We start from the raw sequence: 27,518 nt of genomic DNA, 5'->3' as shown, positions 1-27,518 counted from the left end.
TTTTTTATTTTTAAACAAAGCTTATCAAAAGGGGAAGAACTTTACCCTTAAAACTATATCAATAGTGTACATGTTATTTCCCTTATTTAATATCAAACAAAATAGTTTATTACCAATAATTAACTGATTAAATTTTTGTTTATTAATTCCTATTTTGTTAGGTGCAATCTTATCTTATATAATACAGACGTTACTTCAAAAAAGAAGATGATTACGTCCTATAAATAATAATAATAATAATTATATTAATAATTATATAATAATAAATTATTATTGTAAGAATCAACTTGGTAGGAGAATGTGTGAGGGAGAAATAGCGTTAACAATTATTTAAGGGGACAAAACTCAACAAATGAATAATGTGTACACACTTTTTACCAGACAGACAGACAAACAGACAGAGTGAATTGGTATAAGCTTTGTAAAAATACAGCTGAACTACTACAATTAAGAAATAGAAATAATAAACAAAAGTTAAGTGTCTCAAACATTTCATTACAGTTTACAGTTCTAGACTCTAAATAATTATTAGAATGCCAATAGTGACTATTTATTTTTAAAAGTTTAAGCAAGTTACAAACTTATTAATAATATATGTAAGTAACTATAATAGCCTATTGATTGTCAAATGTGAAGATATTTATCATTTAAACATCTCTACCTGCATTTAGTGAATATGACTAATAAAACAGAAATATTACCTGTAAAATCATTCCCTATAAAATCCCCCATAAACTTTTATTGAAAAAAAATAACATCCTCAAGAAAGATCAAAAGATTTTTAATAAATGTTTAAAAATCCTCTCAATGTTGATTATCTAATGTTATTCCTTATAAGAAAGTTGCAATAACAATATATATATATATATATAGTATTATATTATTATATATAATAATATAATCAGTGAGGCTCACCAAACCTTGACAATAAAAAATCCTTCATTTACAAAATGGCAAGAAAAGCTCTTGGCATTATTACTAGTAAAAAGTCTACCTATTACCAATCTCAAGTTTTACTTATAACTCTATGGTCATTTTTCTTTGAGAATCTCATGAAATTCATTTGTGTTAAATGCTGGAGCAGAATGATAACAAGAATAGAGGCACTATAATAAGAATAGAGGCACTATAATCATGATAAAAATCATTAAAAAATTGTAATATATAAGCTTGAGATGTTTTTTTTTTTCCAGGAGAAGCATGAAGCTAATTTGAAACAAGAAGCAATACTATCAGAAAATAATCATAAACTTTTGATAACTAGTCTAATTCTTTTTTGAAGAAAAGCTGTTATTAAGAAATATGATAATTAGAAAAGTTTTCAAGAGTAAAAATGTCTGACAAGAAAAAAATATTCCCTTAGAAAGACTCTTTTTTGATATAGGCTATGAAGCTTTGTTTTCCAAATTCCCAAAATTCATGTCAAATACCTTGAAATGCTCTTCCCCATCCAGATATCATACAATTCTCATTTTTGTCATAGCGAGTGTCAACATCTGGAAGGCATGCTGGCTGGACATAGTCATTGAACTGAATGCCTTGTCCATTAACAGGTTTGATTTTAATTAAAGCTATGTCATAATCCTTGATGCCTTCTGGAATAATATAGATTTTGTTTTTATTTTAAGTAAGGAAGTACAAAGCGTTGAATAAAAAAGTAGAAGTGTAGGATTCGTTTTTTATGTTTAAATATTAAATGTACTTTTGTCTTTTATTTATTTCAATGTTAAAAATAATAATATGGTTATATCCCCCCCCCCACCCCCAATAAAAAAAAATCCAACTAGAATTAATAGTACCTTTTCAATATCAAGATTGACAGCCACTGTTATGACATGCCTACTTAAGACTGACCTATATATTGTCCATGAATTAAAAGTTGTTCTACACTAAAGACTTGTTCTCCTTGGTCTTTTTCTTTTTTATTATGATCTCCAACAGTTACCTGGAAAGATGATTTACGTTCTTTTCTGAAACAAAACAAAATCTTATATCTTGAAGATTGTTGATTGATTGACATAATTAATTAAATTTCATAACACATTTTTTTTACCCTAATGTTTTCATCTACATAAAAAAGTAAGTGACTAAGAACCTTTTGATTACCAAAATTGATTATGATATTAACTATTTCTATATATTTAAAAATATAGTCTCTATGAGCAATATTGTTAAAGAAGAAAATGGAAAGCTTTAAAGTATTAGAAAAAAAAATTGTTTTATTGTGATTTTAAAAAAAAAGGCTATCTGATCAATTGCCTTGCAGCTATGCCCAAGCATAAGAAAGGCTTTGGGAGTCAAACATGAGAAACAATCAGGAGCCAGTGACCCTTAGGCAGCTTGCAGCACACAGTGCTACACCCTAGTAGAACTACTGTAATGCCACTGATAACAAACTCTATTGCATCAGGAGCCAGTGACCCTTAGGCAGCTTGCAGCACACAGTGCTACACCCTAGTAGAACTACTGTAATGCCACTGATAACAATTGCTATTTTTTGGAAACATCGGCTGCATTGAGACAACATTCCAATCAAAGCTTTTGCTCCAGCTTTCATATTATTTCTGTTAAATGAAACATAGTTTTTCTGACTGAAGGAAGCCAACTAATCTGATCAAGTTTTTAATACAATTAATTCATAATATGAAAATAAAAGACAAAGTTATCTAAAACTTACGCAAAGCAATGAGCTGCACTCAGCAACCAGTGCTCACTGATGATGACAGCACCACAGTGATGGGAAACAAATCTAGAACTGTACACCTTATCCACCCTAACCTGCCAAGGGTAAGCTCCATGTTGAGCATAGACACCTCCAATGATTTTCTCATTTTGCTGCCTGCTCAAAGTTCTTGGTGCATTTAAATCATTGTCTATGCTCCTGCGCTCACGGTCAGCTAACAGATCCTTGTGATCCAATGGACGAAAACCACAATTTCCAACTTACAAAAGAAAAGAATTATCACTTTTAAGGATATTTTATAAATGTAGTATGTGTGTGTATTTAAACTGGTCTACATTTTTAAATACAAGTAGTTTTATTTTTACTTTATGTTTCATATCTTTGTTTATGTCTGACTATGTGCACAAAGTCTTAGCAAATACTGTATAACTTTATAATTGTAAATGTAGATCATGTAAAAGACTTCATATGAAAGTATAATAGAGCAAAATACCATCAAATAATCAAATATAATAATTGAAAGAGCACATCTCAAAAATAGTTTTAATGTTATGTTCAATCACATTAGGTATAGACATTTCATTACAAGTTGTTGCCCACCTTCAGTTGTGGAATCACTATGGTTTATCTTTTAGAACACTTCTTCTAGTGGCTGTTAAACCTTAATCTGGAGAACATTCCTGCCCACATAGATCACAAGTAAAAGTGATGCCTTCTTGGGTGCTAGAAGAGCCAGTTGTTTTCCTAATTGGCTGGTTTTTCTTCCAGCGATAAGTCACCCATACCTCATTGTTCTTTTCTTTTCTTGCCATCAACTCTCTCAATATAGTATTATAAAGAGTTCCCAGACATCCAACAATGTTGTATCCTTCATCTGACATGCTTTGATCTAAAGTTTGCAAATGTCTGGCTTTTACTCAATTGTCTATTACAATTATCAATCAAATTCAATTTTTCAAATTTCCTCACAAATAGCAGAATAAGTTGTTGTTTTTTTTTTTGACAATCACCTTCATGAAAAGGAGTTTCTATACTTAAGACTGTTACTCAGACCTCATAAAGATTGGGGATATTTTTCTTTTTATTTCCTGGTATAAAAATGCTACCCTTGAAAGATGGTTTTTACTATTCAGACCACATTGGACCAAATAGAGAAATAGACTGTCAAGGTACAGAAATCTTTCTCACAAAGTAGTCATTACTATCTAAAAAAAAACATGCATACATTTTTTTTTTACACCTAGATGAATGTTTTCACAAATGTTGAGCTAGTGAAATAAGTCACATTGTCTGAAAGATATGACTTTAATCTAGAATTTTTACAGACTGTAATTTACTGGCATGATTAATCAATTACACTGTAAGCCTTCTTTGTAAGTCTTTGTCCTCCTTGCTGGTGTCTTATGATGTATATGTCTCATCTGTGTATCTGGTAGCTTTAGTGTTATGTCTTCCTTATAGTCACCATCTGTATCCCCCACATCAAGATCTTGAATTACTTCAATTATTTGAGAATATTTAAATAATAGAAATATTTCATTTCAGTTTACAACCCACATCCCCCAAAATAGAAAGTTGACCCATTTCCAGTGATATGCTTTGTGCACAAATGTATCACAAATGTATCTTTTTTTGAGAACAAAGACATGCTTAAAGCTAATAAAGCTATTATACAAGATAATGTAATCTGTAAGTGAAATAACTGCTCTGAAAGAAAATTATTTTTTTTTACTTTTGGTACTAGGCTGATTAGTTGGGACAGCTCTGTTTCTGCAAATAACTCCAGCCTGCTCCCCACCATGACAATCATGCTTGTTGGTTCCAATCACCCCATAGCACTGCTTTATGTCAGTCTCACTACCAGCACAGTTCACATCATCCAAGATATAGTTAGTGGATGTTGTATCTCCAAATTTAGATTTAACTGTTGCCTCTCCTCCTTGACTGAAATAAAGCAAATAACAAATAGTTAACATTTTATTATATGTATATATAAAAAAGAAATCATTTAATTTTTATTTTAACTTTGTATCCAATAAAAAATCTAGTTTGGATCCCCTACAATTTTAATAAAAAGTCATATTAATGTATCTATATGGATAAAAATTGGTACAAATATTATGAATGTTTAGTTTAATATATTATTTGAACATAGAAAAGGAAGTCATCAAATTTTTAAAATATTAAGTTAAGTGAAAATTTTTTTAAAAGTTTTTTAAAGTATTTTCGGTACCAGTTGCTAAAATTATAATGAGAAATACCCTATTCTATCATCAATTCAAAAGTATATTCTATACCCTTACTTAAGAAATAATAAATTCTAATAAATTAATAAAATGTCAAATATTTCTTTTAATAAAAATAATTTAAAAAGTTATCCCAGGTGAGTCTTGTTACCTAAGCTCTCTGCTTGATAACAAGACAAGAAAGTTTGAACAAACACACACACAAAATAAAGAGAAATCTTGATCCAACTGGATAAAATTACTATAACTTTTGAAATTAAATAAGATCTTTTAGAATATCATATTGTAACAAAAATGTTATTCTATTGGAAACTTATGGGCATAAGTTGTAATATATTAAACTAATTTTAAAGCTCCTTTTACCCAATAGTATAAAACACTGATTTCTTAAAATGACCAACAAACATTAATGAAACCTTTTATCACATTGGGTTAAAAATAGAGACCATTTCAGTGAATATATAACAATCTACATCTCCCTTTAAATGTTTGAAGGGCTTCTACATTTCATTAAAGACAAATCTACTTTTTATCTGTCCCTATAGAATTCTTGCAATATTAAAAAAAAATTTCTGTCATTACATACTGGCCAGCAAGAGTATCTTCACCACAATATTTTTAATGACTAAAATCAAAAACTTTATACAACAATTAAATTAATCAAAAGTTTATTTCTATATGTTTATTTGTCTTTACCTAAAATTCAACATTCTACAAACGACAGTGGCATCGTTCTCATCCCATTTATCATCACAAATGTAATATTTTCTTTGATTGATGACTAGGGTAACAATTCCTTCATGTGGACCACTGCCACCTTCTAAACTAACAATGATGTTAGCTGAAAAACAAATTTTAGCAGCTTATTCAGATTTTAAAATGTTAATAAGTAGTCTACACCCCAAATAAAATGGGTACTTGACATTTTTGGGAGATTGTTAAGGTTGTTGTTCACTGTACTGGCCACATGATATCCTCATTAACAATCATTATTCAAAACACAAAACAGATGACCTTACCATCCTCTACCCCATGGAACACAAGGTAAGAAAAGGAAACTTTTCTTTACTAAAAATGTTTACAGCATTTGATCATTTATCAAAATTCATTGAGCTCAATTTGGGGGTGGGGTGGCTGAGTGGTTAAGTGCTTGGCTTCCATACACAGGGGTCCTTGGTTCAAATCTCAATGAAGACAGGGATTTCTAATTTTTTTGTTTTTTTAGGGAGCCCTTAAGTCCACCCAACTCTAATGGATACCTGACTTAAATTGGGGAAAGTAAAGGCGGGTGGTCATTGTGCTGGCCACATGACACCTTGCTCGTTAACCATTGGCAAAAGAAACAGATGACCTTAACATCATCTGCCCTATAGATCCCAAGATCTGAAAGGGGAACTTTTCTTATTTAGCTCAATTTAAATCTGTATTTAATACTTTTTAAAATGATTATTACTTTCAATAAAATTATGCACAAATTTAGCAATGTAGAGACATACTAGATCAGTCATTTTAGCAGAAAACCATCATGTCTCACATATGTGCAGACCTAATAATTCATTACACACTACTGCTAGCACAAAAACAAATGGCATTGTAAGTTGTATATCATGAAATGGAATATTGTTTTTTTTTATCATTTCAATCATAGATACAAAAAAATGAGAGAATAAGCTTTGACTTAGATTTCTTTTTGTTACAAAATAGAATATTTTTCTCCCATATTCTCCTGAAATAAAATAGCTTAAAAAATTGTTGATATATTTTAAATTAGAGACATTCCTTCAATAAAGAAGATAATTACCTTAATTATTATATCAATCAATTATTTGCAAGAAATAGAAGTCTATAAAATTGATTTCTCTTCAACTATCAAATAGCCAAAAATTTCAAATAAAGAAGAGAATTCTCAACAAGATTTCAGAGAGAAACAGCCTATGATCCCCCTAACTTGCAAGACAAGAGAGAGAAAATAAGTATAGGTTAAATGCAACAATGACAGAATGATTGGTAAATATTCAGATTTACAATACTAAAAAAAAAAAAAAAAAAAAAAATCTTACTTGCAGCACTGGAGGGTTTAGCTGTAGTACTAGTAGTTGTTTTTACATGTTGACTTGTGGCAACAGTTGAGGGCTTGGTGGTTATTTGTCTTCTCAGATGGCACACAACACCAATATCTTCAGAATGGTCACAATCAGTTACTCCCCACTGAGCATGTTGGCAGTCACTCAAGGAAGACTCTGTGCCTTGGCATTCCATGTTATCTAGCCATATTGGTCCAGAGCCTTTGCCAAACTTTCCTTTGCTGGCTATTACACCACCATACCTAATTTTGAGTGTTCAGAGTTAGTAAAGGTGAGGGGGAAAAGTTATTTTTATGTTAAAGTTTTTAAAACTAGTTTATAATATGATTATATTATAAATATTTCAAATTTAATTTATTAAATTACTTTTCCTAGATAATAACTGATTTGAAATTAATTTTAGCTATTTTTCTCTAATTACTTGTATTTATAGACAAAATGGGATGTCAATAGGATGAACTAATTATTGCTGTTGCCTTTTCTTAGCCTAAGAAAAACACAACCACACAATCATTTTAACTCCAAAAAGAAATTATTAATGAAGAGGAGGACATATGATGAAAAATAGATTATATTTTTTTTAAAAATTACTAAAGGTAAAAATACATTTGAAATCTAGTATTTAAGTAAAATGCAACGGAACAGCAAAGACATCACTAAAAGAGACATAATTGGTTTTAATTAATATCAGGATTTATAGAAGTTTGTACTAAATATTGCCATTTATTTTTTTAAACCAAAGAACTTAATTGTTTTTTGATACTATGTACATGTTTTGATATTTTCTTACAAAGTGATTGTAGCTATTGGAAAAAATTATTTCCAGATGAAGCTCAATATAGTGTTCTATATTTGGTTTTATAAAGAATTTTGATATTTTAGGAATGGTGAAAAACAAATCAGTATGTTGGAATGAAGTTATGCAAAAAAGTTTAAGCTGATAAATATCGAACAGACATTAAATTTTGAACATAAATATAGACAAATGTAAAGAGATTCTAAAATACAATTCAGTTAAAAACTATGAACATATCATTGTAAAAATATATGAATATTAAATAAATAAATATTATTTAAAATAATTAAAGAGAAATATTAAAAGAAATTACTTTTAAACAACTTTTTTAACAACATTTAAATAAAAGAGATTTCTGATTTTATATAATATTTAGTAAAATACTGATTATTTATAGACAAACTATAGAGAATATTTATAGGCAATTTGCAAATGAAATAGAATTTGTAGATTTATCTCACCGAAAACCCATTTGCAAGCAGATAACAGCAACTTCTTTTTCATCCCAATGATCACTACAAACTGTCCCCGGTAATCCATTTCTAATGACCTCAACTCTTCCTTCCCATGGTCCACTACCATTCACTAGTTTAAATTCATTGTCTGCAATATAAAAATGTATTAAACTATTCTTATCTTATATAATACAGACGTTACTTCAAAAAAGAAGATAATTACATCCTACGCATCATGCATTTAGTCATGCATATTAACCAATGACCTAAATTCTTTTAAGTAACTGGTTTTCCTGGCTAGCTCAGGCAACCCATTCCATTCTCTAATAGCGCTAGGGAAGAAGGAGCATTTGTACAAATTTGTCCTAGCATATGGAACGAGGAATGTACCTTTATCATTGTGTCTTTATTAGTGTCTTAAAAACAACGCACAAAAAAACACCAGTGGTAACTTTTAATTGTTATAAAAATTTGTATACTTATTTTTACATTTTATATTAAATAGATAGTTAAAAAAAAGGTAAGTTCCCCTTGAGATCTATGGGGCAGATGATGTAAAGGTCATCTGTTTCTGTGGCCCATGGTTAACGAGGGTGTCAAGTGGCCAGCACAATGACCAAATACCTTTCTTTTCCCCGAATAATGTCACGTATCCATTAGAGCTGGGTGGACTCCCCAAAATTTAAAATCCCAGTCTTCATCAGGATTTGAACCAGGGACATCTGGTTGAGAAGCTAAGCACTTTACTGCTCAGCCACAGTGCCTCCAAACAGATAGTTAAGTCAAAGTTAATTTAGTGACAGTAAATGTCACTCCAATTTTAAACATGTTATACTTTATTTTGTAAAATATTAAAGTGAACAACTTACAGACACAATCCTGTTCATCAGACCTGTCTCCACATTGATCTGTTTTGTCACAAACCATGTCAGCCTGTAAACAACCACCATTCTTGCATTTGAACTGATCAGAAGCACATACTGATTCAAACGAAAAGAAAAAAATTAGTAAGAGAAACATTGATATACTTATAACAGTAGCAAGCTATATATATAATGTTTGTTTAACTAAGCCAAAGACTTAAGAAGCTTAGAAGAGAGCACTAAGAAGCAAAATTTTACTTCTAACAATGTTCTGAATGCATTGCACATTCATGTTATCATCATCAGCTTTAAACATTTTGGTTTTGGTTAGCTACAACAATTTGTTTTTATAATCATTCAAGAATTATAATTATTTTTGTTGTTTCCAATAGAAAACATTTGTAACAAGTCATTTAAATTAATATTTCCCTATTAGTAATTTTCTTTAGACATATAAACGTTTAATTTTTAAGTGAAAGATTTGCTACCTTTAGAAGTCAAACAGACGACTCCAGCTATCTCATAGGCTTTACAATCATGATGCTTCCACTGACTCTTCGTGCAGTTTTCAATTGACTCTTCATTTCCATGACACTTTACATCATCCAAAAGAAAAACAACTTGGTCTGTTGGGTGTTTGAAATAATTCAATGTTGTTGTTTTCTCTGCTTTCCTTTAAAATAATGATTGTTTAGACAATTTTTCTTGTTAGTAACTTTTAAAGAGATTTTATTTCCAACTTTAATATTCAAATGTAGGAATAAAAGATTTATGGAATGTCAATGTCAGCATGATTTTAACAAATATGTAACTAAGTATTAAAATATCAACAAGGATAAAAAAAAAAGTATTTGAAAATAGAACATAATGGGAATGATAATCCAATTAAAAACAACACTGACCTATATCCAAGCATTCTGCAAACCACATGAGCATCATTAATGGTCCAGAGATCATCACAAATGACACCTTTTTCTCCCATGTAAGTAACTTGAACAGTACCAGAATTTTCATTACCATCTACCAAAGAGACACTAACACTCAATTTTTCTCCTGCAAATGAAAAGAGTAACAACATATTGAATATATTTTAGTATGACAAAATAATGAGGCATGGTTGCTGAGCAGTAAAATGCTTGCCTTCTGAACTGGGGGTCCTGGGTTTGAATTCTGGTGAAGACAGGAATTTTTATTTCAGGACCTTTAGGCACCTCTGAGTACACCCAATTCTAATTGGTATCTGAATTTAGTTGGGGAAAAGTAAAGCAGTTGGTCATTGTGCTGCCCACCTTTGTTAACTTTGGGCCACAAAAACAGATGACCTTTACATCATCTGCCCTATAGATTGCAAGGTCTGAAAGGGGGAACTTTACTTTATGACAAAATATAAATGTTTATCATGTGCCGAGATTAAAAATTTAAAATTGAAGAGAAAAATTTACAAAAAAAAAAAAAAATCCAAATTTTTGATTTAATGCTGCTATAAGCAACTAAAAAAAACAAGAAAAATATTTAAAATACTTTTTTAGCGGCCCCCGTAAGGGGAAAAAGCCGCTATTAGGTTTGTGCAAAATGTCCGTCTGTCCGTCTGTCACACTCAGATCTCGAAAACTAGAAGAGATATGAAAAATATTATTTCATCATTAAATGCGGCTTGAAAAGTTTAGGTGCAACGGCTACTTTTGGTTTTCTAAAAGCAAACCGTTTAATTTATAAAATTAATTATGCAAGCGATTTTTTCATAAAAATACACCAATTCTAAAACAATTACGTAAATGTAAGGGAGGCAATGTTACAATATGCTAACAAAGATGGACAATTTTTGTGTATTTTCAGTATCACTAAGTCAAATATATTTTAAAAATGTACACGAAATGTTTACAACAAATATAAATAATAGTTAAAGATGTTTTTTCTGGTCAACTAGCTGCTAAAATTAAAAGAAAACATTTCTGTTTGTTTATAAAGGCTAATAATGCATTTTGTATGTAAATATCACGCACATTTTTTTTAATGGACTTTTTATGCAGCGATTTTCGTGCAGTAGCGTAACGTCGCTACATGATCAGGTGCTAAACCAATTCCTTAAACGTTTTTAAAAAATCAGATTTTATTTATTTTTTGTTTAGTGCCCCCATCCAAATAAAAGAAGATTATTTTTGTGCGTTTTGTCTGTTGGTCGGTCTGTCCGTCACGATTAGATTAAAAAAACTAGAACTCTAAAAGCTATTGAAAATCTGTTTACACTTTAATGTTCCTCCCGTAACATCTCAATAGTTTTAAGTATCTAAAAATTGATTGTTCCGGATTTTTTTGTGTGCAAAACTAATCAACCCCAACAAATGTTTGTTTGCTCTTCTAATTTATATTACATTCAATTTCCATGCTTAAACGTTGCAAAAACACATTATCAATAATATGTTGTTCCGTTTTTTATGTATTTAGCATATTAATGCTAAATCAAAATCTCTATAAAGACTTATATTTCATTAAGTGTAAAAAAGTTCCGGATATTGTTTTATAAAGCATGAATTATGCCTAATGATTGTTTGAAATCGCATAATTTACTAATATTACACTTATATTATTTGACAATGCGTCACTATAATTTGGTTATCAATATCAAATTGTTCCGTATTTTCATCTTTAAACAAATTTTTAAAATATCGACAATAGGTTGTTCAGGGCTTTAAAAAAAAGTAATTTACTAGAATTGATTACTGAAAATTACTTTTTAGACATTTTTTTTTCTTGCTAAAACATAACATAGAAGTTTTGTAATCGATAAAGAAAGTTCCGGATTTTGTTTCTTACAAATCGTCGCCAGAAATTTCCGAATTTATTTAAAAATCTACTAACGCCAAATAATTGTTTGAACTCCCTCTTCTAATTAATAAACAAATAATCTTCTCATTTACGAAATAATGTTTTTACGGATTTTTATGAAAAATATTTTAACTCACTACTCTCTTACTGTACATTTAACTTTCTACCTAAAACATTATAAAATCTAATTATCGTTAATATTATGTTCCGATTTTTAAGGAAAACAGAATCCAAACACCAAAGTAAGGTATGAAAATCTCTCCACATGGCTATAGTACATCTAATTTTTATACGAGACCATCCAAAAAATTTAATTAACGGTATTACATTTAACTGAAATTCTCTTTTTCTTTTACTATTTATACAAACATCCGGAACAATCTATTATATAAACTTTTCAATTGTGTTCATACCTAAAAATTATTGCGATGTTTTGAAACGTAAAATAAAGGTTAATCAATTTTTAATAACTTTTAGTTGTTGTTTTTTTTTATATCAAGATGACAGACAGACCGACTGACAGACAAAACGCAAAAACAATGTGGCTTTGATCCTTTTTAAATAAATTCTATTAGAACTCAGTGCACCAATGTCTATGAACCCTCGTTAAATATCTCGTGTAAATAAAGACATTTTTTTTTATGGTACCGGTACTAGCCTATTGTGAGGTAATGGAATTTTTTTTCTCTGACGTCATATGAATGGACTCTTTAAATGTAATGTCAAAAGAACGCACTCGGTGCACCAATGTCTATGAACACTCAATAAATGGCTCGTAATGATAAAGGCGATTTTTAGTCTAGCTAGGCCGTGTGACGTAGTGTTTTTTTTTTCTTTTGACATCATATGGAATGAATTCTTTAAAAGAAATGCTAAAAGAACGCACTCTGTGCACCAAAGTCTATGATCACTCGATAAATGGCTCGTAATGATGAAGGCGATTTTTAGTCTAGCTAGGCCGTGTGACGTAGTGTTTTTTTTTCCCCTCTGACGTTATATGGAATTAATTCTTCAAATGAAATGAAAAAAGAACTCGGTATAGTAATGTTTATTAAGCCTCGTTATGTGACTCGCGTTTAAAAAAGGAATGATATCTTGATTTAGATCTAATCTAGATTTTTTAAAACTAGATCTAGATTTTTATTACAGTATATCTAGATCTGGATTTATATTCTAATTAAAATTATTCTAGATTCTAGATCTAGAATTTCTAGATCTAGTTTAGACTAAAATAGACTAGATTAAGATGTAGAATTTCAATTTCTAAACTTAAAGTGTAAAAAAAAAAGTGTAGATTTTCATTTCCAAACGTTTTGATCAATATTGTAATGTTTTAATATACTAAAACTAATCTACTATTTTTTATTTAATTTAAATTTACTGCAAATGAATCTTTGAAACATTATTACTTTTGACCATCAAAATTAAATCACCTCTTGAATTTTATTTGCGAATATGCAGATCCGACAGGGATCCGACTTCGACGGGGGCCGCCTCTGAGTTTGTGTAACACAAACTCTCTTTGTAATCTTGTTTTACTTATATTAAGTGTAATTGTATCAATTACTCTGGATGAGTCATGTGATTAAATTTGTAATAGGTCTAGGCTAACAATAATAAATCTGTGTGATTAGAAATATTTTTTAAAATTTTTTTTGTTTATTTTTTCTTTACCTTTCTCAATGCACTATCACTGTCTGGATCAGTTGGGGAGGATGGGGGGGGGGATATGTGAATTGTAGAGTGATTGCTTTTTAAATGCTTAAGTCTCCTCAAGGGGATTAACTCATCTAATACCACCACATCTTTCCTTGGTTAGATACCAATTAAAATAATTAATTACCAATAAGCTTTAATAAATGTTGCCCTGACATTTCTAATTCCACATGTATTTTTATTTTTTGTTATTTCATTTAACTAATGTAATAATCTTTTTGAGCCTTTGATTCTTATATTCTAAGCATAAGGTTACTAACATTTGTTCAAAATGGTTGGATTAACATGGATCAATTAAATTATCATTTCAAGATTTTTTTAAAGTATGAAATCAAATAATAAAATTAACTATTCCTAGAAGTGTTGCCATAAATCTCTATTACTAACAAAAGCTGACCTAAATACTTAGCCTAAAAATAATCTTAAAGCAAAATTGTTTTGAGCACTTCCTTCAATGTTACTGCTACACTTATATTGTGTGGATTTTTTAATGACAGATCTAGCATATTCTTTGTACACTAACAAGTGTAAAATATAAGCATGACCCATAGATCAAAAGCTAAGAATCTACATAAATAAGCTCAATTTTTACTATAACAGAAAAAACAAAACAACAAGAATATGCAACTCAATATCACAACACAATATTATAACTTGAATGGCTCGCAAGATAAAATTCAATTTTCTTAACTGAATGTCTCAATCTCTTCACTTTCCCTTTTATAGAGAGAGCATTCTGCACTATTAATCTTCTTGAAAATGCTTTTAAGTGAAAGATGGGGAAGGAAGGCAAACTTCTAGTCTCTACTTTGTGATTTGGCATTTTCTGAGCGTTTTTTAGCCTTACCAGAAAGAACTATTATGTTCTTAGGTGGTATTGTCACACATCAATGTTTTTACCAATTTCACCATATTTGCTATCTTGATTTGTGATAGTTGAATTTTTATGCTAGTAGAGATTTATAGGTTCTATCTTTTCATATCAAATACAGATGTCCCTTCAAAAAAGAAGATGATTACGTCCTATGAATATTCATAAGTCAATCTAGTAATGCATGTTAATCAATGACTTAAATATAGTTTTAGTAAAGTAGGCTACCTAAATCTTAAATTCATGACATTCATAAAACTTTCTTCAGGCTAAACCAGACTGTACAATAATTTGTTTTTACAATATAACAATAACAAACCATAAAGACATTCATTTCAATTGATAATGCTTCTATAAGGTAGCCATAGTATTACTCTTCTGTCTTGCTAAAAAAATAACCTAATTTTTCTATCAAAAATCTAGGTTCTTGGTTTTTGTTTAAAGTGGATGGGTGCTATATTTTGAAACTTGTTAAAAAGTCTAGTCAGTGGGTACTTCAAAGATAAAGAAAGAAAGACTAACTTCCTGGTTAAAAAAACATATGGTCAATCACTATTAAAATGTTTTTAATCAATAGTATTAGTCTTGGAAACAATGATAGATTCTAATTTCTCTGGTTGTAAACACAACAAACATCAAAATAAATAAAGCACAGAAACATCCAGAAATAAAACCAATTGAAGAAATAAATCCAACAAGAATATAGTTAGAATCACATTAGAAATGATATTAAATAATAGTTAAGCTAAATTAGAATATAAAATGAGCCATTGAACCAGCCCCATCGAATAGGTTGCATCCCTTTTATATAAGAAAAGTAATCCTTTAAAGCCTTGAAATGTATAGGACATTATGATGTAAAGGTCATTAGCTGTTTCTGTAGTCCATGGTTAATGAGGGTTATCTGTAGCCAGCACCATGACCAACCACCTTTACTTTTCCCCGACTAATGTTAATTACTCATTTGAGCTGGGTAGACTCAGGGGCACCTCCTAAAAATCCTGAAATTAAAAATTCCAGTCTTCACCAGGATTCAAACCTGAGACCTTTTAGTTCAGAAGCCAAGCATTTTACCTTTCAGCTAAATGCATCCTCTAATTCTATTTCTAAAGCACATGATGTCTTAAACAATTTTTTCCTTTGCAGTACTATTTGTGAATGACATCGCTTACTAGTTCTCATTCTTGTGTGTTAGTAAAGGTAAGTCAGCCCCTCAGTAACTAGGGCCTACTTGTGAATGTGACATGTACTATTTGAAAGAATAAAGAAGCAACTCAAAGGGAAGCAGTTAAATAAGTTAATATAGCTGTACCATTTTTACATTCCAGTTCATCAGAGAAGTCTATGCAATCATTATTTCCATCACATCTGAGAGCTGGAGCTACGCAGTAGCCATTGGCACATTGAAATTTACCAGCACATGTTCCTAAAGCAAATTAACACAAAACATAGAAAACATTTTTTAAAATTTTGTATAGAAAAATATTTTAGATTCTTGAACAACTTTCTTATAACTATAACTAGTCTTTGCTTTGATATAATTATTTATTTGCAGAAAAATAAGCTTGTGTATTACAAGGCTATCTTAAATATTTAAAAACTAAGAAGGTATTTCAAAATTCACTCGTATCAGTTATCTTTCAAATGTGTCAAAACATATATAGAATTCATAATCATATGATAAGAAAGCACCATGTTTTTCTAATTAAAATGTACCAGAAATTGAAGAGAATGAAATACAATACTATACAGGGGGCCAAAAAGTAGTTTTACAATTATTAAACTACCTTTTATATGGTTGAAGTTACTTGATTAATAATATTACTATAACACATTCCTCAGAGTGTAAATCTAACTAACATAAACAACTTTTTCCTGTATAATAACAGTTATAACTAATTTCCCACTATTCTAGTGTCAGATTTTCAAATAAATAGTTTACAAAATAACTGTACAGTTACTTTTGGGCCACCCAGTATATTTAAATAGCTTTTTTTTTCCTGCTCTTTGTGTCATATAGACAAATGTAAAAGTTTAAATTATTAGTAACTATGAGCTTACTTTGAGAAACCAGTTCATAAAAATTAAACAATTCTGTTTTGACTACACTCCCATTCAAAGTATTGTACTGGGAGAGGTTACATTTTAGGTTTATGGAGCTGTACACAAAGGATCGACAGATGTACTCAGTGCTCATTATACACAGCTTGGCACACTGCATAAAATAATTGTAAAATACATGAAGACATCAACATAGGACACAAAAATTCAGTATTTATTTTACACCTCATTTTCTTCTTTGTGCTATCAGATGGAAAATTCTCTGGATGTGACGCATTGTCCGCATTAATATCTTAACAGCAATGAAGAATATTAAAAGAATAGTAATAATCTCTTTTTTGGTTGATGCTTGATAACAGGCCCCTTGTTATTTGAATAGATCTCCTTTGTTAAAAACATTTTTTCAAATATCTGTTTTAAGTTCCCTTGTAAGGGTTGTGTGACAGGAGAAACAAAGATATGTCAGAATAGTTGACTAGAGTGTGGTGAAAGCAGCACAATTAACATTTTCAATGACTTTTTCTGCAAGGTTCATTTGATTGGAAAAATAACATGACCTAAGGATGTTTGAATTTTAAATATGGAGCTTCATTTCAACAATAAATGCTTTATTATTAGCCAATACATTTTGTTGCCTACTCAAGTAGTTCACATAACCCATAGAAGAGAAAATCACCAGACTATTCTTTTATGTCATTGAAACCTCAATGGAAATCACTCATTTCTAAATATATTTTAAAAAATGGCATATGTATTTGTAAGTGTTGAAGTGTTTACCTTTTCTTCTGTCACATTTATGTATGTTGCAAATGTGAAAGCTTGAGAAGTAATGGTAAGTTGTAATGTAGCAGATGTAGTCACTTGAAATTTGTCTAGATTATATTCTGTAAATAGAGTGACCTATTTTTTTATACCATCATCCTGTACACAAAATATTTAAATAGTTTTTGTAAAAAATAAAATAAAATCTTTTAATTTCACAGTTTCAGTTTATTTCTTATTATTCTTAAAATTTTTAAATTGTATGTAACAGAAAGCAGGTAAACTAGTTTAGACAATGGTTGAATTATGGATATTTTAGTATCTCAATAATTATACACCTTACCACAGTTTTCTTCATCTTCACCATTGTCACAATCTATCTCTTTGTCACAGTGAAAAGCTTTGGGAATACAGCTGAAATACAATTTTGTTTAGAGTAAGTCTTTATTAAACACATATTTCATATTTGAGTGTTGTCTGTTAATATTTCAAATTCAATTTTTATTATCCTAATAAAGTGATTAAAAAGTACTATAACTTACAATTTGATTACACCCAAACAAGACTACTGCACTAAACTTCAAAATTAGAGATGGGAAATGAACTGAACCTGAACCGAATGAATTGAACTTGAACCTCACTTATGACTGAACTGAACCGAATACGAACTTTAAAACTGATAGGTACAAACTGAACTGAAAGAACTGTCCTTACCTTGACTGAACTGAATCAAAAATTTTAAAATATTTTTTAGTATGAAAAAACAAAAAACTTATTTTCACAGTTATTTATAATTTTTGGAAAACTCAGCTGGATCATTTGGGGTTGTCCTGTTTGATTCACCACAAATTGTACCGTAATATTTAAGATTTGTGTATTAATGTAATGGTAGAGTTGAAGAAACAAAAAGGAGACTCTGAATGTAGAAACTACCAGGAAAATTGGACAGATCTTAGCCTTTTTAAGGAGCACGAAAATAAGCCAATATTTTTTATTGGTATAGAGGTGTTTGTGGCTGATTATAAAGAATGTAACTTTAAACAGCATTATGAAATAAAAAAAAATATTGTGGCATTCTTAGTTTGAGCCAACAAGAAATAAATGTTAAGAAACGCCTAGAGATTAGAGGATTGATGAGAATATTTACCAAGAAGGGACAAGAAAATGAGTTGGCAGTAAGGGCTTGCTACAGAGTTGCTCACATTTTAAGTAGTGAAATGCTTTAGAGGGGTTTACTATCAGTGAAGGAAGAAATTAATATTATATTCATGTGGGAGGCATGGTGGTTGAGTGGTAAAGGGCTTGGCTTGCAATATGGTCAGTTCCAGATTTGAATCCTGGTGAAGACTAAGATTTTAATATCAGTATCTAAAGGTTGCCTCTGAGGCCATCAAGCTCTAATGGGTACCTGACGTTAGTTGGGGAAAAATAAAGGTGGTTGGTCATTGTGATGGTTATATGACACCCTTGTTAACAGTGGACCACAGAAAATAATGAGTTTTTCATCATCTGCCCTATAGATCGTAATGTGTGAAAGAAAAACTTTTTAAAAATTATATCCACATGTTTCTAATAAAGTGCTTTTTTTATGTAATTTATTATTTTTTTGTTATGTGGTCTGTGTTGGAAATTAAATGGCCCAACAGCCAAATAAGGTTTCACATCCCTATTTTATAAACATTATTACATGTACCTAATTTTGCTATTATCTAATTTCATCGAACCGAATCTGCATCCGAACTTTAGATCTGACTGAATTGAACCAAACCCTAACTAAACTCAAGCTGAACCGAACCCAAACTTAAATCTGACCAAACTGAACTGAACCCGAACTTTAAAAGTTGGGTTCAATTCCCATCTCTATTAAAAATGTGAAAACATTAAACTTTCCAAGTATTATATAATTAATCACAAAATTTTTATCACAATTAGATATAAATATTTTTTTCCACAAGTATCTTATCTTTGTTATTAGGCATATGTTTTTTAATTGATACTTTTACAATATCTTTATTTGAAATATACTTATTTAAAATAAGAAAAATAAGAACAAATCTATTACTCATTTTGTTTGCTGCAGAAGAACTCTTCAGGGGGACAATTCATTTCTTCCTCCACAACTATAACAAAGTAAGAATGTAATTATTATTCTACATTTTCTGTATTATTGCAGAGTAATTTAATCAAAAAATGTGCACCAAAATATAGAAACAACCAACCTGGAGATGTCACAGTGGTCATTTCATAAACCTCTGAGCATTTTTCAACACTACAAAATCCAAAAAGTCCTTGTATATGGTCTGTCCAACACCAAGGTTTGGTATCATTATCTGGATTTCTGCAGTAATTATGATCGCCTAAGCCCTATTGAAATACAAACAAATAAATAGTAACTTCACAATGTTTGAAACAGCAGCTACAAAAAAATTGCACTACATATTGTAATATTACATGATGATAAGATTTGTGTGGTTTCTCTGTTTGGGACCCCTCAACTCAAGAAAACATTAAGAAACTAGAATATACACAACATAGAGAAGTGAGATCTATAACAAATAAATATTCACATCTGATTATTAAAAACATTAAAATTATAGTCTCTTCAAGATAGAAGATGTAGAAGTAAAGTAGCAATTATACATAAAACACAGAACCATACTCTTCTAATACAGATACAAAACCAAAATAAAATACTCAGAAAGACACAAAGATAAAGGCACATTTCTTCATCTTTATGGTAGGACAAATATATAGCAATACTCTTTCTTCCCTAGTGCTATTAGAGCATGAAATGGGTTGCCTGAGTCAGTCAGGAAAACCAGTGACTTGGCAGAGTTTAAGTCATTGATTAACATGCATAACAAGATTGACCTAGGGAAACACGTAGGATGTAATCATCTTCTTTTTGTAAGATAAGATTCCAGAAAGATTCATATTTATCAATATGCACAAACACTGATGTTTGAACAACTTGAAAATGGTCTAGAATCCTATTGAAAGTATAAAAAAGCTTTCAATTGCCTGCATTGTGTTCAAAATAAGTGCTGCAACTACATTTGACCTTCTAAAGCAAATCTTTTAGTTGTTCTTTTACATACATATAAACTATTTTTCATAATATACCTTTCCAGGATGAGTATTATCATTAGCTTTATATGAGTCAGCCCAATTTAAGCATTGACTTCCATGTTCAGTTCTTGTAGCAAAGCCTCTATAGTCAGATCCAGTACCAGTGTAACAATCTAACAAAATATATTGTATTAAAAGATGGTTACACGGAGTATATTTCTGAATATTTCAATATAATCTATATATGCTAACTTTTATTTGTTTGTATTTGGTATAATGGTGTTTTCATATTAGTGGAAGGATTTAAACCTACAGATAACATTGTAAATATTATCTGATGCCTTCGAAAGCCTCTTTTAGCAGCATTTCATAATAAATCTGCAGATCCTTTTTCTACTTATAACACTTTTGGTGTCTTTCTGATATAGCCTACATCAGAATTATCTATTTATACCCGACCAAGATTAACTATACAAGAGAACATAAGCATTCACACTATGTAAAGTCTAAAAAGTATATTATATTTCTATGTAACGATTTACTAAAGATACCCAAGCAGCAGTAAATCTGTATATATTTGAATATTTGATATTTCAATAATTGGTAGATTTTACTTCATTACAGACAAACTAATCTGAACAAAGTCTGACCATGCAGAATGCGCACTGGACTGTCATTTGGTCATATCGATGGTCCCTGGTTCATACCCTGCCCGCTGCCATCTCCCTATGTCCTGCAAGAAGTTTGAACTAGGAAGAAGATTCTCTTCAACTCTGAAGGAACATATTAAACATGTAAAACATTTTATAAAGCATTTGAAAACATTATGCTTTTGTAAACTGAACCATAAGATTTGGACATGTGCTGAATCATTACAGCCCAAGTCTTTTGGTGGTACCTTGAGTTCCTATGTAAAATTATTAAAATAATTGGTTGGGAATAAAACTGATGAGCCTCAGATGTTAATACTGTATATTCTTTTAAATTGATTTCACAATAAATTTTAACAATAAAGAAATGCATGTATTATTTTTATGATGTCATAGCCTATTAGATAAAAAAATACACACAACTAAATTCTTACTTATTAGGGGTGCACCAGATAGTCACTCCAGCTCCGGATTCTGCCGAATATCCGGCATTTTTTACTATCCTGTGCTATTCGGCTCCAGTCAGATATCACTACCGGATAGTAAACCGGATAGCAAAAAATACATCTATTTAATATGCATAAAGTGGACCTCGTTCCATTAATGTCTGTTGTAGAATGTATTAATGTTTATATTAAAACAAAATAATGTGCTTAAAAATAGAGCCATTATTAATATGCACCAAACATCGTTTATTATAAAGACAAGGCGTGTTAATAACTTAATATAATAGAAATGAAACTTTACATACTAAATGCGCTTTACATACAGAGCAGCAATGGCTGACACTTTTTTCAATTTGTCTTGACCTTTGAGTAGGTTAGTTAACATGTTAAAATGCTACATTCCTTGACTACATCATGCTGACCAGACGTCAGTCTAGTTGTGCAGGTATATCTCCAGAGGTAGAGATTAACAACTCCCACCCCTTTTGTTTGTTTAGTCCATCACATTGAGTTTTTTTTATAGGCAGGTGACCACAAGTTAAATACGATGGACATAGGTTTAATGTCAGCGTATTGACACTCTCTAGAGGTCACACCTTTCGAGGAAACTGAGTTTGTTTATTTAGTAGTTAATCTTTATTAGGGGGGCTGGACTACAAGAGCCACACCTCTTAGGTAACTAAGTATATTTCCAGATGAACAACTCCCTCCCCCTTTTATTTGTTTAGTTCATCACATTGAGTTCATTGATTGACAGGTGACCCCAAGTCAGATACGATGGACGTAAGCGCTCTCTAGAGGTCACACGAGGGAACTATGTTTCTTTACTTAGTAGTTAATCTTAATTGGGGGGGGGGCTGGACTTCAAGCCAAACATCTACACGGGTAACTGGACAAAGAGTTTGCTTATTTGGAGAAAAATCTTAATCACGAGGTTGGGCTAGAGGCCACACCTTTTCAAGTGTGCCCAGTTACTTGAACATAAATCTTTAAACTGGACTAAAGATCACATGCACCTAAACGAGTGACCTTTAGCTACACAGAACACAAACCGTGAGATTATATAGTCCAGTAAGCCAGTAACTAATTATTTTGTAGAAGACACGACCAGGGCTATCTTTAAATGGAGAGCTAAACACCCCTACTCTTTATTTTATTTCTTTGGTCCTTGACACCCAATTTATTGATAGACATTTACCATTTATAAGCCAGAATGAAAAAACACAACGTACTAACAAAGGATATTACACTGTCAATAAATATTAAGATTAAATAATTTTTCTAACGTGTTAACTTGAATATTAGTCCAGCAGTTAAGTGTCTTGATTTGATAACAATATTCTTAATAATTTGTGACAGTCAATTAACTCCTTGTTATTACTATTTTTGTTTACTTAAGATGCGTACTTAGCCACAGTGTATCAGGCCAAGACGACTTTTACACACCTGACATCCATAGGCTTACTATCGTTCCCTTTTGTAACAGTTACTGAAACCACGAATAAAATAATTAATAAGTAATAATTTAGCAAGATGTTTCTAACATACGTTCTTTGCATTTAATGTTTCTTGCGTACGTTCTTTGCACAATAAAATAAAACAAAGATGTGCATGTTTGCGTGTGTATTTTTTGCCTTGTATTAAAATCTTTAGAAAGAAAGCTAATTTCATTGTTTAATTCTTTTGACTTAATAAATAACGAAAACCTTACAGTAAATTTTAAAATCGCATAAAAAAATTGAATAATAGTACTGCAGTTAGATCTAGCAAACAAAGAAACAATATGCTGGAGCGTAAAAAAAACAACAACCCTTGACCTCTAACTAGTGGACGGGTATAATTTATCTATATGCTTCACTGACCATGCCAATGTGTTATCTTTTTTGACTGACACCCATCTCTATTGCGTTCGTATGCTCAGGAAAAAACAATGCTTGATGGTTAACACAAACAACTATACACACTACACTAGGACTACATATGTAGGCTCACTAGGTATATCTGACCAGGTTGTTGGTCTGAAATTCATGAACACAAACATCCGACCACTATACAAGGCAGATTGCACTTTACTTATGAGATTTACATTAGTAACTAGTTAAATATATACTAACATTATTTACATTGACCTTCCTACACACATCCTTTACAGTTGGTGGCATCGTACATACACACAGTCACACTCATGCTATACAGATTTTTAGAAATACTGTTGAGCTTGAATAAATCAATCAGTATCAGAGTTTAAAACAATAAGGTATATAAAGGAAAAAAAATAAAACCAACCAATATAGATATGTTATTTAACAGTTTCGTAAAATGTTCAGCAACACAAGCTATTAACAAGACACTTAGGTATCCGGCTCCGGCACCGGCAGAATATCAAATTTTACTATCCGGTCATATCCGGCCCCGACGGGATATCAAAAAGTACTATCCGGTGCACCCCTATTATTTATCACATGTTAAACTCATTCTTTTTTATAATTATATGTTACAAAAAAAAATTTTTAAATGGTGACTTATCCAAACTCAAATAAGTTGATATTTCAATATATTTGCTGAAAGAAAGTACTGAGACAGCTTTATTAATCCTTTTTGACAAGTCATTTCTAATAAAACAAAGGAATATTTATTGCTTTTTTAAGTTTAGGGTTTAACAGAAATTCTTCAAGCTAGTAGGCCTACTTTTTGGAATGAATCTCATCAAATGTCTGAATTTTTATAAACAGTTTTGTTTAATATTAAAATACAAGATATAATGACTAGATAAAAGCAAATCTTTGTAAAATCCTACCCTCTGTTGGTTTTGTTTCCACTTCAGTCTGACAGATAAAATTAATGCCTGATGCTTTCTGGCAAACATCAGCTTTCCAGAAAAAATAGTCCACAACTTCTGTTTTTTTTATAGGAGTTTCAAATTCATCCGAAAGAGTTAAGCAGTTGGCTTTGACGTCATCCTTAGGTTCAGAAAGAGTATTATTAACTGAAGGCCAACCTAAGTTTTATAATACAAAGCAAAAAAAAAACATAATTAATTGGCTGTCAAAATAATTATAATAGTTTATATTATAGTTATAATGTAAAAAAATCTATTCTAGTTAAGAAAAACATTTTTCATACCTGGAAACCAAAAAGTATCTGTTACAACTGATCTAACATTTCTACTGCGAACGCTCTTCTGATTAGTGAGTTGAACAAGCTTTGACCATTTCCATATATTTTTAAACTTTCTCCCAGAAGTATACCACTGGTGTATTTCTAAGAAAGAATAAAAAGAAAAAAACAACTAACAGTTAATAAATATTATTATAGTTAATTTTTTTAGTTGGCTTGTGTATTGTTTAACTATTTTGACAGTGATGAGTCTTTGTCTTGGATTGTTTAGTTATGTTGGTGAGTCTGAATGACATGTTAGTAAAGTTGGTGAGTCTGAATGACAGGTTTGTAAAGTTGGTTAGTCTGAATTGCAGGTTAGTAAAGTTGGTGAGTCTAATGACAGGTTAGGTTTCAGCACTTAAAAATATTTTGTTTAGGATGCCCATGTTATAAAAAAATTAATTGAAATGAAAATTTTTTATAACAACCAACCTGGCATAAGATTTTTCAAAGTATTAGACAAAAAGTGATTTTCACTTTGAGACTGGATGCTTACAAGACTTGCATTCTTTTCAGCACAGAAATTCTCAGCAGTTTGAATATCTTTGGCATTTTGATAAAATGAATAACACTTGCCATAACCAGACATCCACCCATCTGGACAGCCTGAAATAAAGCATTGATATCTAGGGGTTTGACAGTGGGAAAGTTTTTTTGCTTGTACTGGTATAAAAAGTTTTTTTTTGGTTATTTTACCTGCTTATAATCATGTTACATTATAATTTTAAAAATTTCCTTCAATAAAGAACATAATTATGTCATAACCACATGTTAATGTAGTTGTGCATCTTAATTAGCAATGTAAAGACTACTTAGTTATATATTTTCCAGACAGTCTGTTCCAAGCATTAAAAGCATCAAGGAAGAAAAAGCACTTACTCAAATTTGTCTTAGCAAATGGAATAAGAAATGTGCATTTATCTTTGTATCTTTCTGAGAATTATATGAGATAGTGTTTTTGTATTTTATTTATAATTCAGCATTTAATGTTTTCTTGCTACTTTACTTTTTTGTCTTCTGTCCAGGAGAGTTACTCGAAGTCTAATGTTAAAATTCATTTTTTTAAAGCTTGACTTGTTTAGGACTACATAGAGAAAGAAAACAAAAAGACTAGAACAGGCAAAAAAACAGAACAGTAACTCATACCTTTCTGAAATGATACTGTAAATGAAAAATTCCCAGTAAAGTTTTTAAATCCCTTTACCAAGTTTACTATTTCCTGAACTACAAAAGAACATTAAGTTGGTTTTTTTTTCTGAATTAGGGAGACTAAAGGCCTATATTTTTTTCTGCTTTCCTTTAATAACTCCATTTCAAACGAAATTAGACATAAGGAAGGCTCTATTATAAGTTTCCATATTTTGACTAAACTAGCTAGTACCAAATATATCAATGAAAATTATTGTAAATTTAGATGCATTTCAAAATTTGAAAGAATTTTACAAACATTCTTGATGTAATTTTGGTGCAATTAGACTTTATCATAATAAAAGCATTACCTTTATTTGGATAACACAATACAGCTGCAACTTCAGAGAGAGAGCAATCATGTTCAACAGCATATTGGCAGAGGTGTAATGCCTTCTCTGTCCCTGTGCAATGTGTTTCATCCATTAGGATCTCTGCATTATCCCATTGTGATTTGGGTAGTGTTTCACTTATACCTGTCACTGCATAAGCACCTCTATGTAAAATTAACGAAAGTGATTTTATGACATCGCTCTTTAAATTTCAGCTCAAAATCTATTAATAATCAATGGTAATTTATACTCTGTGAGCTTTTGAAATTATCATCAAATATTTAAGTAATTTGAAGATGTGACTTTTTAATTTGTTAGTTAATGTTAGAAGAATTAAATTTGTAAAAAGTGCAGTGTAAGTTTAATGTACTGCAATGGACTTTTAAAATGAGAAATTCAAATAAGGAAGGATGCATAATGTGGTGAAAAAAAAGAAACAAACAAAAATAAACAAAAAAATCTTTTTAAAATACAAAGCTTAAATTGGGTTAAGGGAGCACATCATTCAACAATGTCATATCTCTCAATATTGCAGGTTAGTTTTATCTCCATTTTTCTATATAAAACAAAATTAATTAAGTACCACTAATTGATTTATACTACTTGGTTAAATTTCTGACTGATTCATGTGTTGTCAAAAAATTTCAACTTAATCTTAGAATGGGAAGTGGCAGAAAAAAGTGTAAAAGAATCTACCCAGACAGACAGACAGACTAACGGATGGAGTGAGTTAATCTAAGCTTTGTTAAAAGAAAAAAAAGCGCACCTAGTAAAGCCCATCTGTCTGCATGCTACACTTCCGTCATCAATATCCCAGCTGTCATCACAAACATAGCCCCATTTCCCAGCTCTGTAAACTTGAACCAGGCCAGATGTCAACATCTTGTTGTTGCCTCTTAGACTGAGGAAATAATTGAAATGCAAATAGAAATAACTGATAAGTGGCTATTACAACTTCTAAATATGAAAAAAATAGACTAAACATATACTTGTACCAAATAATACATAGAATTCTGTACGCAGAAAAATATTTAATCCAATTGAAACATTTAGAACAGTGATACCCAACTTTCTTCAGCCCGGGGGCCAAATAAATTGTCATAGGCCACATCATTGAGGAAATGGAAATACAATAGAGCTGATGACATTTTGATTAGAAACAAGTTGTATCCAACATTATTTCTATAGCTACTAGTTGGATGTTTCAAGGTATTTTACTGAAACCAACTTCTGAACGACAGGCTGCAATGGAAGTACACCATTAAAACAGAAATACTTTATGTATTTTTTACAAATAGTCAAATCTGAACA

The 27,518-nt window shown here is 30.6% G+C and overlaps 1 protein-coding gene across 2 annotated transcripts in view; it reads right to left on the bottom strand.

Moving 5' to 3' along the window:
- Window positions 1-27,518, bottom strand: part of LOC106064757 (atrial natriuretic peptide-converting enzyme-like) — a 50,027-nt gene that overhangs the window by 2,394 nt on the left and 20,115 nt on the right. For both annotated transcript variants that reach the window (XM_056019896.1, XM_013223377.2), the window contains 22 exons: window positions 26,974-27,108; window positions 26,187-26,371; window positions 25,120-25,293; window positions 24,652-24,789; window positions 24,326-24,526; window positions 20,487-20,605; window positions 19,583-19,727; window positions 19,426-19,483; window positions 17,707-17,777; window positions 17,379-17,485; window positions 16,602-16,755; window positions 15,853-15,966; window positions 10,030-10,180; window positions 9,616-9,800; window positions 9,134-9,244; window positions 8,271-8,412; window positions 6,990-7,255; window positions 5,626-5,770; window positions 4,416-4,627; window positions 2,678-2,942; window positions 1,855-1,970; window positions 1,431-1,595 (listed from right to left, as the gene is read on the bottom strand). In XM_056019896.1, the coding sequence (XP_055875871.1) occupies window positions 1,431-1,595; window positions 1,855-1,970; window positions 2,678-2,942; window positions 4,416-4,627; window positions 5,626-5,770; window positions 6,990-7,255; window positions 8,271-8,412; window positions 9,134-9,244; window positions 9,616-9,800; window positions 10,030-10,180; window positions 15,853-15,966; window positions 16,602-16,755; window positions 17,379-17,485; window positions 17,707-17,777; window positions 19,426-19,483; window positions 19,583-19,727; window positions 20,487-20,605; window positions 24,326-24,526; window positions 24,652-24,789; window positions 25,120-25,293; window positions 26,187-26,371; window positions 26,974-27,108 (3,359 nt within the window). The remainder of the gene's footprint in view (window positions 1-1,430; window positions 1,596-1,854; window positions 1,971-2,677; window positions 2,943-4,415; window positions 4,628-5,625; window positions 5,771-6,989; window positions 7,256-8,270; window positions 8,413-9,133; window positions 9,245-9,615; window positions 9,801-10,029; window positions 10,181-15,852; window positions 15,967-16,601; window positions 16,756-17,378; window positions 17,486-17,706; window positions 17,778-19,425; window positions 19,484-19,582; window positions 19,728-20,486; window positions 20,606-24,325; window positions 24,527-24,651; window positions 24,790-25,119; window positions 25,294-26,186; window positions 26,372-26,973; window positions 27,109-27,518) is intronic.

Source organism: Biomphalaria glabrata, chromosome 2 (genome assembly GCF_947242115.1).
Source record: "Biomphalaria glabrata chromosome 2, xgBioGlab47.1, whole genome shotgun sequence".
Classification (NCBI taxonomy): Eukaryota; Metazoa; Mollusca; class Gastropoda; family Planorbidae; genus Biomphalaria; species Biomphalaria glabrata.
This window is presented reverse-complemented; position numbering and strand designations above follow the sequence as displayed.